The 14,907-nt window shown below is 39.9% G+C and overlaps 1 protein-coding gene across 1 annotated transcript; it reads right to left on the bottom strand.

The window, feature by feature from the left end:
- Nucleotides 1–1,454: 1,454 nt before the first annotated feature.
- Nucleotides 1,455–10,420, bottom strand: LOC115924158 (G-protein coupled receptor GRL101-like). The gene is made up of 5 exons (XM_030986007.1): nt 10,355–10,420; nt 9,593–9,664; nt 8,904–8,975; nt 2,130–2,504; nt 1,455–2,076 (listed from the first exon to the last, which is right to left on the bottom strand). Exons 4-5 carry the CDS (start codon nt 2,393–2,395, stop codon nt 1,455–1,457), a joined length of 888 nt encoding a protein of 295 aa, XP_030841867.1. The 5' UTR covers nt 2,396–2,504; nt 8,904–8,975; nt 9,593–9,664; nt 10,355–10,420.
- Between the last annotated feature and the right edge of the window lie 4,487 nt (nt 10,421–14,907).

Below are 14,907 nucleotides of genomic sequence, written 5' to 3'. Positions count from 1 at the left end.
CGACTAATGAGAACACTTTATTTTATAGCTCGTGATCTGATGGAGATGGATAGTTGTCGAGAGAGAGAGAGAGAGAGGAAGAGAGAGAGAGAGAGAGAGAGAGAGAGAGAGAGAGCATTAGAGATCCTTGTTTATTTTAAAGATTTTAATCGAAGCAACATATTTCCTGGCAATAATACAAATTAGTCGTATGCACTTTCTTTCTCTTTCCTATATACATGTATCATAAATAAATATGAAGACACTCAAATTTGATCAGTAAGGTGTTAGGAAATGGGATCAATATTAATGATAAACAACACTTTACTCATTTGAATACAATAAGTCTATATGGGTTCATGTAACCATGCAGTTGCGCGGAAGAATGGATCCTGACTAGAAAGAGAATCGAAGAGGGGGGGGGGGGGGGGGGGGGGGTTACATTCATTTTCTACAAATTGACTATAATTATATACTATATCCTTGATTGATAAATATTGTTCATCAACAGAATATCGTAGTGACGCTACACGAGTGTACTATGCAAGAATCCGAATCTGCATTTGAACACACACACATTTACATATATACATATTTCTATATGTCTTTATATTGATATACTATCAAATTGGTTGAGCCCCTAATCCCCCTCTAGAACCACTAATACAACCCGCTTTACGCTCTTTTTTTCCTACGGTTCTTTTCTTTCCTCTATTCGTAGGGGCAGGGGGAAAGTCAGAGCTCCGTAAATAATTGTATGGGCATACAGGCAATACTTTGATCAACATAATTATACTTAGTACGTTAATACATATACAACCAATATAACCATTAGTGGTTTCCAGAAAAGCGGTAGTAGTGGTAGATCCATAATTGTCGTATTCAATAATTGGATGTGATAATCGTGTATTTGGGAAATGTTGAAGCTGTTGATTTCGTTAAAACGTTTATTACAAAATACAAATGTGTATAATCTAAATGCTATAAAAATGAATACAATACTTATAAAACATACATATCAAGTTCACTCCTTTTTTGTCATTCTCATCGGCTTAATACAGGTTCCACGTCGGGAATGGATTATAATGCACAATCTGTGATATCAAAAATATTAAGGTTACTCTAGACCAGTTCGTACTTAGCACATGTTCAAAATAATTACCCCGAATATCCTCAAATATTTTAAACACGGAGAAGTCCCACTTTAGTTGTGCATTTTAGAATAATCACTGCCAAAGTGACAAAGGTGCTTCTGAATACATTTTGTTTGCCCTCTTGAAAAGAATACGTGCTGTCGGTACATCGATGATAACATAACTTTCATGACTACGAATCCAGTAGCTTTATTTGCAGGTGCGCAGATTCTTTCTACAAACTAGTTCATTAAATTATAAGAAAACAGAGATCGGTAAAATGTGAAAACAATTCATCGATACAACAATCTCACTCATATATTGTAAATTAGACTTCAGTGCTTATTTGGTTACTTTTTCGATGAGGGTATAGAGGAAAGGATTGATAGAGGAATTGATGGGCAGAACAAAGACCACCAACCAAGCGTAGATATTGGATGAGAGAGTGATGACACCAGCTTGGGTGAAGATCCCCATGATAATGATAGGCATCCAGCAAAAGAAGTCGGTCCCAACGATGAAAAACAGCTTGCGCGCCATCTTGATCTCAGTGGCCGACTTCTTTCCTGCCGCCTTCCTGCTCGAGCGAACGCTGAAGAAAATGGCGACGTAGCAGCAGATGATGACCAGGAAACTGACGAGGTTCACTCCCAGGTAGATGGCAATGGAAAACTGCCAGGTGGGGGACGTTCCAGAGGCAAGAAAGTTGAAGGTGGTGAGGCCGTAGCGAGTCAAAGTGTAGCTGTCCACCTCCGAGTATACGGAGGAGAACTTGCGGATGAGCGGAAGTCCCACGCAGACATCACTCAAGCCGTGTGCGTCAGATTCCAGCTGGTTCAGGAGGAGATAGACAACACTGAGGATCAATGCCAGAAGCCACGCAATCGCCGCAAATACACGGGAGGACTTGACACCCAGACGATTCTGACTAAACGGGAACTGGATGACGATGAAGCGATCAACGCTGATCAAGGTCAACAAGAAAACCGATGCCTCGGTGCTGAGGAATGAGACAACCCAGCGATTTGACAAGCATTGCTGGTTCGCCACTCGTTCCCGATGCCATCCCAGAAGTACGCTTCACCAATGTACAGATCCATGACAGCAATGATCAACATGTATATACCCATCAAGAAATCCGACACGGCAAGGTTGCTGATCAAGGTGGATTGAACAGAAGCAGTGGCTGTTTTCGGTTTATCCCGCAATCTTGTGAAGATGACAAACCCATTACCAAGCAAGGCACTGATGCTAAGGATCCAGATGAACACTTTGATGGTCATATTTTGGAGGAATGTCCTTCGACATGTGAAGAGCGGATGTGGCAGTTCTCGTGTTGTACACCCGAAGCTTTCTGGAATGATGCAACAGACTCGTTCGTCTCGAACAACTCTGTAAAAGACAGACGAGACGACTAATACAAACTGAAGCATTAATTTTCATTGAAATAGTTGCAAAATATGACCAATAGTCTCACGGCACAATTTACGAAATGTGCTGTTACAGCAGACTCTAATAAGTGAGTTATAAAGTGACGCTTCGAAAATGTTAGTCACTGTAAATTAAAAATTAGTATGGTCTTATATTTGGCTTTCTGATCATTATTGCGTTTTACTCTGATGTGTGCAAGACGACAAAAGGCTTATCCCTCCATTCTACTACAAGTTATTGAAAATCATATTTACTATTATTCTTCCATATTTATGTAAATGCCCGCTAATTTGTAAACAACATGATAACAGAATGCAACTTTGCTTGATCATGCTATCATAAGGATGGACAATGTCTTGTACACCCGTCGGACACGAGGCGTCATTTCTCTTGTGATATAACCTTCACCAATCAGAGCAGTGAAGGCAGTAATTGCAATGAATGCACCTTTCACCCTGTCCTAACTGTTTGCTTGTGAAGAGGTGTCGTGGTCTAGTGGATAAGTCACCGTCCTGTGGATTGCATGGTTCGCGGCTCGAATCCCTCCGCGGTACTTAATAATTGTCCTTTGGCAAGAGATTAATCTATATTTGCCACTGTCCGCCCAGTTGTTAAATGGGTACCCGGTAGGATGCGAACGTTACTGTGGTTGGATTGGCATGTGTGCGCTTGTAAAATGGAGCCTGCCCGGAATAGTCCCCAGGGAGCGGAACGAATGCTCTATCATGTTGCGGATTAGCAATTGAATACAATGACCGGGGTAATAACAATTATAAAATAAAGCGCTTAGAAACGTTTTTTGATACTTTTTTTATTATAACTATTATTGCTATTATCATTATTATTATTATCATTATTACCATTATCATTATTAGCATTATTATAGCAGTATTATTATTATCCTTATTATTATTTTTATTATCATATTAAAAAAAAACATTATTGCTATCATTATTATTATTATCATTATTATCATTATTATAATTATTATTATTATTATTATTATTATTATTATTATTATTATTATTATCTGTTAATTACTGGCACATGGATAATTAATTTTCACCCAGTCACTGACATGGTATTAAAGTACAAGTCCACTCCAAAAATAACCCTATACTTTCAATAGAAGCAAACAAATCAGATAAACCAGTCAAAAGAAGTTTGAGCAAAATCGGATAACTGATAAGAAAGTTATGAACTTTTGAAAAAATATATAAAACTATGGAACAAGTGAAATCCCTACACAAATTGCCAATTTGGTTATCAGTTTGTGACGTATTGTCCTCACTTTATATCAATTGCTTTATATAGTTTAATCCCATTAATTTCCCTTTTTAATCCTCCAAAACTTTATTTCCCCATGCCTTTGCCAAGGTTATATGATTTTTTATCATATTGCGTGCATGACATTTCACAAGATCTTTTATGAACTTTGAAGAATTGATACTATTTTCTGAATATTGTGTATATTCATAATTATTGATTTTTTTTATCAAAATTAACATTTTTCATAATTTAACTGAAAAAATTACCCTATATTAGTATGGAGCGCCAAAGGGGCCAATATCAACAGTCACAAAAACAAACAAAGATGCATACAAACAAACAAAGAAGCATACAAACAAACAAAGGACAGAGCAAAATAGACAAAGTACCCAGAAGAAAGGACCAATTAACAAAGAATAAATCAAAGGTCAGAGCAAAATAGACAAAGTACAGGTCAGAAGAAACAGAGGGCGTTTTGTTTACGGTAAGCAAATAGACATCAAGCACGAAAACGAGAAAGGACAAACTCAAAAGGACATCAGCTCAGCTACGAAGTGACCCTCAAAGGACAACAGAGGGCGTTTTGGTTTACGGTAAGCAAATAGACATCAAGCACGAAAACGAGAAAGGACAAACTCAAAAGGACATCAGCTCAGCTACGAAGTGACCCTCAAAGGACAACAGAGGGCGTTTTGGTTTACGGTAAGCAAATAGACATCAAGCACGAAAACGAGAAAGGACAAACTCAAAAGGACATCAGCTCAGCTACGAAGTGACCCTCAAAGGACAACAGAGGGCGTCCTCGAGGTTTTTTCTTTTTAATCTAGGGCCTACTCCAATATAATACGCTGTAGGTCAATACAACAAATATGGGCTTTCATCGAAAGGGTGCGGTGCGGTGCGGCGCGGTGTGGTGTGCTCAACGCACCCATTCGATAAAAGAGGGGGGCCTTTTCTCGAAAGGGTGCGTTGAGAGCGGAGTACCATTTTAACACACCCTTTCGATGAAAGCGGGGGGGGGGGGGGGGGGGGGGCTTTTCTCGAAAGGGTGCGTCGACTAGTCTTTCGCATCAGTCGTTTAAAATGAGGATCTCGGACAGAAGGTAATAGTTGCCAATTTAAGTATATCGAAAATGTATTAAATGAAATGGAATGGTCTTGATTACAGAGTGGTCTCTTTGATGGGGGAGACAGAGAGAAGGAAAAAAGGGAAAGGGAAAATAAAAGGAAAGAAAGAAGAGGAAGAAGAAGAAGAAAAGAGGGAAACGGGGGCGAAAGGCTCTTGCCTCCCCCCCCCGCCAAAAAATAAATAAGAGAGAAAGAGAGAAGGGAAAGGGAAAGGGAAAGAGAATAAAAAAGGAAAGGAAGAAGAATATGAAGAAAAGAGGGGCTCTTGCCTCCTCCTCCTCCCCCGCCAAAAGATAAGTAAGAGAGAGAAGGGAAAGGGAAAGGGAAAGAGAAGATAAAAGGAAAGAAAGAAGAGGAAAAAGAAGGAAACGGAGGCGAAGGGCTCTTGCCTCCTAGCCCTTCTTCCCCTCCTCCCCCCCCCCCGCCAAAAAAATAAATAAGAGAGAGAGAGAAGGGAAAGGGAAAGAGAAGATAAAAGGAAAGAAAGAAGAGGAAGAAGAAGAAAAGAGGGTAACGGGGGCAAAGGGCTCTTGCCTCCTTTCTTTCCTATTCTCCCGCTTTTTCGTTTTTCTCTTTCTTTCTTTTCTTTCTTCTCTTTTCTTTCCTTTCTTTTCTTTTTTTCTTTTCTTTTTCTTTTTTTCTTTTCTTTCCCTTTTACTCTCTTTTTCCCCTCCCCCTTTTCTCTTTTCCCGACGGCAGCGCAATTTTACCGACAATATCCTGACAGGTGGGGGGGGGGGGTGTCGCACCCCCACACCCCCTTTGGAGACGCCCTGCCTTCGCCACTGTTGGCGACCACAAGGCTATCAATACAAATTAAGACATATTAATGAAGATTCTTTTTTAATGTTGCAGAGAGATAAGTATTTTCTCTATGAACTTGTTTAATGGAAAATAAATAATATTAAAAACATGAATACTATAGCGGTATAATGATGAGAGAGATGATTTAAGTCATACTTTTTTCAATGTGATTGGAGTGGACTTGAGGGTGGGGGGGGGGGGGGTCCTCCTAAGATCTCGGCCGTTTCACAGCCGATCGCCGCGAAAATGCATATTTATGGTAATTTATGCAAACAATGTCAGAGAATTCACATTTTTACCCATAAATCATATATAATTCATATTCGAGCGTTCTTTTTCACTTCATATATTCGTTAGAATAATAATACGACAACAAAGTTGGAAGAGCCAGTTTATCCCTATGTTATCTCTTGTTTTGATTATTTGTATTTATGTATTATATTATTTTGTTATTTCATATCATTTCTAACCACAATTCAACTATTTTTACCCAAAATCAAACAAATTTACTTGAAACAAGACCAAATAACCAATGTTTTCTCTTTTTTAAAAGAATAAATGGTATTTCCATATGTTTGGTACATAAATCACAAAAATGAGCGATTTTAGATTTTTTTGACATGCAAAAACAAAAGGTCACGTGACTCCGCAATTATACGTCCGATTTTCAACAAAAAAATGTTTCAAAAGATGCGTAAGACTCGAAAGAAAAAAGTCATGAAAGAAAAACTGCCGCGGTTCCGGAGTAGTCGCGAAATTACTAGAGAGCACTAATCTTTTTTGGGGCCCTCAAAAATTTGAAAAATCGTACCCCCCCCCCCTTGAACGCCAGGGGGGGGGGGGATATCTCCCCAAAACGGTAAAAATTAACGTGTTTTTTTTACACGTTTTTTCACAGGGCGGAGCCCTCAGAAGCTCAGGGGTATTAAACATCAAAATTAACGTCGGATGAGCATAATTTTATACCTTATTTGTGACAGTGGCAGGACACAATTTGGTGTTGGGTCCAGGGGGCGGAGCCCCCAGAAGCTCAGGAGTTTTGTCCATTAAATAATTATTATTTTATACCTTATTTGTGACACAGGGGTCACGAATTGGCGTGGGGTCCAGGGGGTGGAGCACCCAGAAGCTCAGGGGTTTTGGGCAATAAATAACGGTCAGATGAGCATATTTTTATATCTATTTGTGACACTGGAAGGACACAAATTGGTGTTGGATCCAAGGGGCGGAGCCCCAAGAAGGTGAGGGGTTTTATACATCAAATTATCGTCAGATGAGCATATTTATATATCTATTTGTGACACTGGCAGAACACGAATTCTTCTTCCTCTTCCTCTTCTTTCTTTCCTTTTATCTTCTCTTTCCCTCTCCTTCTCCAACATAAGATGAAGACGGATATATATCGACTCACCTTCTTTCCAAGAACCATACGGGCCTGGAATTTACTTCCCCCCACCCCAGCATCTTTGCCTGCGACGCAGTCGAAACCTTCAAAGCCGGACTCTTATGGGAAGCCATCCAAGGGGGTAATATAATCATAGTCCCTCCCCACAACTGCAATGTGATGGGACTTAATTCTAAAATGTTCTAGAAGCAACAAACACTCTCTCTCGAACGATAACGTTCTTATTGGTCATCTTTATATCCCTCTTGAGGATCAGGACCAGGATCAGAACAGATTCTCTCTCTCTCTCTCTTATTTATTTTTGGCGGGGGGGGGGGGGGGGAGGGCAAGAGCCCTTCGCCCCGTTTCCCTCTTTTCTTCTTCTTCTTCCTCTTCTTTCTTTCCTTTTATCTCCTCTTTCCCTTTCCCTTCTCTCTCTCTCTTATTTATTTTGTTGGCAAGAGCCCTTCGCCCCCTTTCCCTCTTTTCTTCTTATGCTTCTTTCTTTCCTTTTATATTCTCTTTCCCTTTCCCTTTCCCTTCTCTCTCTCTCTCTCTCTCTTATATTTTTTCTGGGGGGGGGGGGTGGGGGAGGGCAAGAGCCCTTCGCCCCCGTGTCCCTCTTTTTTCTTTTTCCTCTTCTTTCTTTCCTTTTATCTTCTCTTTCCTTTTCCCTTTCCCTTCTCTCTCTCTCCTATTTATTTGTTGGCGGGGGGGGGGGGGAGAGGCAAAAGCCCTTTGCCCCCGTTTACCTCTTTTCTTCTTCTTCTTCTTCTTTCTTTCCTTTTATCTTCTTTCCCTTTCCCTTCTCTTTCTCTCTCTCTCTGATTTATTTTTTGGCGGGGGGGGGGGGGGGGGGGGCAAGAGTCCTTCGCCCCCCACCTTATTCCCTCTTCTCTTCTTATTCTTCTTTCTTTCCTTTTATCTTCCCTTTCCCTTTTTTTCTTCTCTCTGTCTCCCCCATCAAAGAGACCACTCTGTAATCAAGACCATTCCATTTCATTTAATACATTTTCGATATACTTAAATTGGCAACTATTACCTTCTGTCCGAGATCCTCATTTTAAACGACTGATGCGAAAGACTAGTCGACGCACCCTTTCGAGAAAAGCCCCCCCCCCCCCCGCTTTCATCGAAAGGGTGTGTTAAAATGGTACTCCGCTCTCAACGCACCCTTTCGAGAAAAGGCCTCCCTCTTTTATCGAATGGGTGCGTTGAGCACACCACACCGCGCCGCACCGCACCGCACCCTTTCGATGAAAGCCCATATTTGTTGTATTGACCTACAGCGTATTATATTGGAGTAGGCCCTAGATTAAAAAGAAAAAAAACCTCGAGGACGCCCTCTGTTGTCCTTTGAGGGTCACTTCGTAGCTGAGCTGATGTCCTTTTGAGTTTGTCCTTTCTCGTTTTCGTGCTTGATGTCTATTTGCTTACCGTAAACCAAAACGCCCTCTGTTTCTTCTGACCTGTACTTTGTCTATTTTGCTCTGACCTTTGATTTATTCTTTGTTAATTGGTCCTTTCTTCTGGGTACTTTGTCTATTTTGCTCTGTCCTTTGTTTGTTTGTATGCTTCTTTGTTTGTTTGTATGCATCTTTGTTTGTTTTTGTGACTGTTGATATTGGCCCTTTGGCGCTCCATATCATACTTCATTGAAGTCACGCGGATCGGAACAGGATAACACTGAAAGAATCGAACAAGAACAAGTCGGTGCTAACTTCAAAACATGTAAAATGAACTCGGGATTCTGATAGCTGTAAGTCTGTACTTACAATAACTCAATCTTAGAAGGGCCAACAAATGTATTTGGCTGAAGGCGAATTCTGTCAGAAGAAAGAAGTCGCCTGAAAATAAAGCAAGAAAAGTATGATAAAGAGTTATTTTCGAGGGCTTATATTGTAGGGAAATATTCGTCACAAGTTCGCAGTTTTTTTAAATGATGATTTAATTAACCTTTTAGATACTATTTCGCTTCTTCAAAAGAATTCCCGTCCTTTCAAATAAAACGACAACCTGAATTTAAACGCTGTCATCACGTTACACATAATTAAGTGGAGGCAGCTCACATGCCTTAGATTTGTTTCTATAGCGTTGTTGATATTTTCATGGCTTTCAAATGAAGGCGATGGATACCCCAGTGCACATTTGGTCATCGAGGCTATAGACAACAAAAATGCTTTCCTATTTCAGAATGTAATCTGTGACAGTGTATATAAGCTTACGATATATTTTCCGAATTTCTCATCAATTTTCCAGCATGTGCTCTAACGTAACCTATCGACAACCATTTCGCAGATTTGCCGACATCAATACATGTCACATCATCCTCTCCCGCTAGCAATTCAGTGGCGATTTAATTATTATTATTATTTTTATCAGATGGTGTCCCCCTTTTGCAAATACCCTGGATCCGTCATTTAGAAACTCCCTTGTGTTCATTTAGATGACCCAAAATACTCACACATCCCTCAACGTAGGCAAACCATTCAGAGCACCAGGTTCAATGGTAGTGATCGGATTTCCTTGGAACGACCTGGGGAGAAAAAAAGTACACGTGGTAAAAATCCATTTTTTGTTGTTGATGATCCGACATTTGCCTCGGTGACAATTGCTCCATAATATAGTCCTTCGAAAGTTTAGAGGTAAACAGGTTGCGATTTTTTTTAATTTTTTTTTTTTTTTTTTTGGGGGGGGGGGGGGGAGATGTTAGGTCAAGGGTTGCGTTTAGAGTTAGGGTCCAGTTTGTTCGTTCGTACGTAGAATATCAAGGAGTACATCATCCAGATATAGGAAGATCCTTATTTAGCCAACTGATTGTCCCATCATCGAGCTCTCGAAGTCCAGAAGCACCGTGAGGGGATTTGTACGTGATCCATAGTTGGATCTTTCCACAGGCACAGTTTGGCGATGGATCAGCTCCAATTTTATACATTAAATCCAGTTCAGCGACTGAAGTTAGAAACTTGTTAATTGTAGGAAATTTCATGCGGAGAAATAATATTTTTCAATAGAATAAATTATGTTGTAGAATCTTTTATTAACCACAATGATTTGGAAATGAAATCATGGCGGATCGTTGAACAGTGAAGGATTAAGACAAATGACCGCCAGACTGCTAGAGTGTATTCGCAGACCGTTTTGGTATGAGAGAGCGAGGGTGAGGGAGAGAGAGAGAGAGAGGGAGCAAAGCTCCTAAATATCTGGACCGCCACTCTTTACTTACGCTAAGTCAAGCTTATTGAGCCCGTAGAAAATAGATGCATTAATAGACGTCAAATGATTATGGGTGATAATCCTATATAAAATGAGATAAAAGATGCAAATGAAATCAATTATTTACTGATTTAACCCTTATAAGGCGGGGGGGGGGGGCATTCCCCCCCTCCACGATTTTTCCGATTGCTCGGGAACGCATATGGATGGTGCCCCGCCGCTCGCTGACTTTTTTCTTTCGAGTCTTGCGCATCTTCAAAAAAAAAAATTTGAAAATCGGACCTACAGTTACAAGGTCACGTGACCTTTTGTCTTTGCATGTCAGCCCGAAAATCGCTCATTTTTGTGATTTGTGAACAAAACATACGGAAATGTCATTTTTCCTAAAAATAGATTAAACATTGGTTATAGGGTCTTGTTTAAAGTTAAGGTGGTTGTTTTGGGAGTCAAAATAGTTGAATTGTAGTAAGAAATGAAATAAAAACAACAAAAACAATAAAATACATAAGTTAAAAAAACAATGAAATACATAAGAAATTATCAAAACAATAAGCTGGCTCTTCCAAATTTTTTGGTCATATTTTTATTCAAAATGGTCTTGGTCAAAATGAATATATGTAGTGAAAAAGAATGCTTAAATATGGATAATATATGATCTATGGGTAAAAATGTAGTTTTATGACCTTATTTGCATAAATTACCATAAATATGGAAATAAGTGAGTTAAAAAAAAATGAAATTATCATATTATTCTATACACTTCACTTGACATGCATGCAAATTTTCGCGGAGATCGGTCACTTCACGGCCGAGATCTTAAGGGGGGCCATAATGCCCCCCCCCCCGGCCGTCCTAAGACCTCAAATAGCCCGGCCCTTTTAGGGTAAAGACAAATATCGAAGAAATTTAAAGATTGATTGTCATAATTGCTGGTTGATCAACCAAAAAAGAGGGGGGAAAAGTCATTGATTTCACAAATTAACTACCGTAGAAACAGGCCTTCAGCATAATTAAACGGTATTAGTATCAAGAGGCTCCAACTTTACCTATAGCACTGTCGAACAGAGATTACAGAGACAAAGGCAGAGGTTTCTTTTTTCGAAAATCAATTTAACATTAAGTGGTTGCATTATTCAGTTATATTCCAAGAGCGTCAAGTACTGCGCCTTGATAAATTATGTGCAAACCAACACGACTATATTTAGAATTAGAATCACTGCATGCATGTGGTACAGTGGTACAGTATCTTGACTCCCGCGCAAGACAAGATGGGTTCGTTTATATTCTTAAACAAGGTGTTTCCTCAATATTTATCCCACTCGACCCTTGCTGGTGAAGTTGGAAATTAATGCTGAGGTAATGATAAATGAAAGGCCCTCAGGGATAACAGGAGTAATACCTATGAGGCCATCTTGGATAGACAAGACCTTACTATTCCTTAACAAGCTCACAATTGAGTGGAAATACACTGTTGCCAAAATAGTTGGTAAATCAATTCTTTCCTATTATCATTCATGCTTCGAAGTATACAGTTTCCCAGAACTTTATCCATCAAGAATAAACCATATTGTCACAATCATTTCATAAAAAAAGGTAAGAGCAAATATATGGCAACAGCGTAGTAGTATGTTAACATTAATATAATCATACAATCATGTCAAATAAAATATTAGTGATGAAGCTTACAAACTATCCAATGTCTGCCCCACATCAAAAAATGCACCGGATGGGATAGTTGTCAAATCATTGAATTCAAAATTTCTGAAAAAGAAATAATAATGTAGTCATGGTAATACATTTGAGAACAGTTCATATATACAAATGTAGCACATTAATAGTAATACCCGTTTTTTAAATAAAATTGTGTATATCATATAGACAATTAGGATGATACAGCATCATACATTCCATAAAGCAGAAGAAATATGATTAAAAAAAAAAAAAACATACACACAAACAATCACAGGGAGATTGAAAATAAAGTTACTAATTTGTGGATTGGATACGTATTGATAGCTGGCAACTGCAGGTTATTCGGCAAATCATTGAAGTAATGAATTATGAATCTTATTCGTACCAAATACATGGCGATGAGATTATTTATATTCTGCTAAAATACACTGGATTATGTAATTGTGTTAGTTTTATTAAGTGCATTGAAGGGCGTTCTATTTTGTGTGATGTACACATTACTTTTTTCTTCTTCTAAATCTCGTTCACGGCATAGTGAAGACTGAAGAAAAGCCAGAGGGTGCAATATATTTTACCGTGTATAAATACGATACCAATGAAATGAAGAAGGTACAAAATCCTATAAGCCTACAAGTGCCTGTGTGGACTACGCCTTTCATTGTTGCCAGTTCAAAATATGGTTATCTGTTTATTTTATTTTTTTAAACATGAATAATCTACCTGTCTCTAAAGTATCGACCTACTTACATGAAGTAAAGGCTATCAAGACCTCTAAAGCAGCCTTCGTACAATCGAGTAATCTTGTTGAAATCCAAACTTCTACATGATGGTAAAAATAGACAGTAAAAACATTACCTTTTCATTTATTGTTAAGTAGTTTTTTTCTTCTCGAAGAGAGTTCTGAGACACATCAACATTTATTACCTGTGTCACGATTTCGGTGTTTAAGTCCAGACATCTTTCTCAAACGTATTCTGGCAGACTGAATATAGATGCTAGTTATTTTCGTGCCGATTTGTCGATCGCCACGTCGCGTCAGGGAGCTTCAGTCTGTCAGTGCATGTCTGATAAAGGTGTCATGAATTGGTCATAACAAATGTCACACAGGTAATTAAATTTCGAGGTGTCATGGAACTTTTTTCATTATTATCTTAAAGCCCGTCTGCACTAGTTTTGCCAGGAGGGATTAGACCACCCTGCTGGTGACTGACAGGTGGTTATCTAATCAACTCAGCTCTCAATTAACATAAGAAAAAGAGGATCATCGGGACCAACGGGCATCGCTAATGGGGCTTTCACATATACACTCCGGGGCCCGTACGGCGAGTAAAAACAGACATTTTGGGAATTTTCGGCCGGTGTCCGGCCGGTTGCCGTAAAGTTCCTACAAGCGCCGGGACAGTTTTTTAATCCGTACGGGCGCCATGGTGCTGAGTTGGCTGCTCCCGGCGTTTTTATCTGACCGTTAGGCCGTAGAAAGCCCGTACAGGGCCCGTAGGGAACCTTACGGGTCCAATGCGGGCTCTGGACGTTGCCCGGACTGCCCCTCACGATTTTGGGGGTCAATTCTCATGACAAATCTTTACGGGCGCCTTGCGGTGCTCAAGGGTTCCGTACGTGTACCCTACGGCGCCCTCACGGCCCCTCAAGAGCCCCGGGTGATATGCACAACAACAGGCGTCTGCCGTCCGGGGGCAATTTAAAATGAATATTGCCCGTGCGTGTCCCTCACGGCGGCATCTCGAAATGTACAACGCAGTTTTAAATACAGGAGGTGCGGATACCAGAGGACACATACAGAGTGAATCAGAAAAAATGTCCCACTTTTTAAAAGTTCTATTGTTTGAAGTATGAATATTTAATCATGAGGTTCATGATATGTCTTGATAGAGTTATCCTCCCAGTACATTTAGGTACCATTTTCATTTGAATCTCTGCATGCATGACTGAACATCAGACAATCTTTACAAGACTGCCAGATCTCACTTGCGCCAAGTTGCTAGGTGAGGAATAAAATAATATTTTGAACAAAGACAATCAGTTTTTTTCAATTATCCAATTAGCCAGATAGACAAAAACACACAAACACACGCACACGCACAGGCACAGACACACGCACACAAATGAGCATTCCATTCCCGACAAGGCCCACCCAAACTCTTACTTTGTGTCGGGAATTCTTCTTATCGTACGAAAAGTTGAGTGGCCGCTGTCCTCTTGGTGCGTATTGGTAGATGTTGTGCTTCATGATGATGATGATGATGATGATGATAATGATGATGATGATGATGATGAAGATTAAGATGATGACAATGATGATGATGATGACATGATGGTGGTAGTGAATGTGTACAGAAAGGGAAAGATTTATAGGGTTATGCCACTTAAACATTCAGCGATCTTGATAAAAATCAACGCTCAATCAGAAAAGGGGTAATTATGAAACAATTGTCACCATGTGTGTTGTGTGTGCGTGTGTTTGTATGTTTGTGAGTGTGTGTGCGTGTGCGCGTGTCTGACTGTCTTTGTTCAATGCACTGTTTTATTCCTCACCCAGTAACTTGGCGTAAGTGAGATCTGGCAGTTTTGTAGAGATTGTCTGATATTCAGTGATGCATGGAGAGATTCAAATGAAAATGGTACCTAAATGTACTGGGAGGATAACTCTATCAAGATATATCATGAAACCCATGATTAAATATTCATACTTCAAACAATACAACTTTTAAAAAGTGGGACATTTTTTGTGACTCACTCTGTAGTTCAGTGCACCGCACGGCACCTGGCCGGACGCCTTGAGGACCCCGTCCGGCCCCCGGCAGGGCACCTTCCGGGAGACATCGGTACACCTGCTCATCGGACGGAGCCCGT

The sequence above is a fragment of the Strongylocentrotus purpuratus genome, unplaced genomic scaffold (assembly GCF_000002235.5).
Source record: "Strongylocentrotus purpuratus isolate Spur 01 unplaced genomic scaffold, Spur_5.0 spur5_scaffold_15, whole genome shotgun sequence".
NCBI lineage: Eukaryota > Metazoa > Echinodermata > Echinoidea > Camarodonta > Strongylocentrotidae > Strongylocentrotus > Strongylocentrotus purpuratus.
This window is presented reverse-complemented; position numbering and strand designations above follow the sequence as displayed.

Bases quoted from the DNA above. Each gene is read 5' to 3' on its own strand.
- LOC115924158 (XM_030986007.1), bottom strand. From the start codon at position 2,395: ATGACCATCAAAGTGTTCATCTGGATCCTTAGCATCAGTGCCTTGCTT. The intron at 2,077-2,129 runs GTTGTCTCATTC...GACCTTGATCAG, and splicing joins AATGCTTGTCAAATCGCTGG to CGTTGATCGCTTCATCGTCA.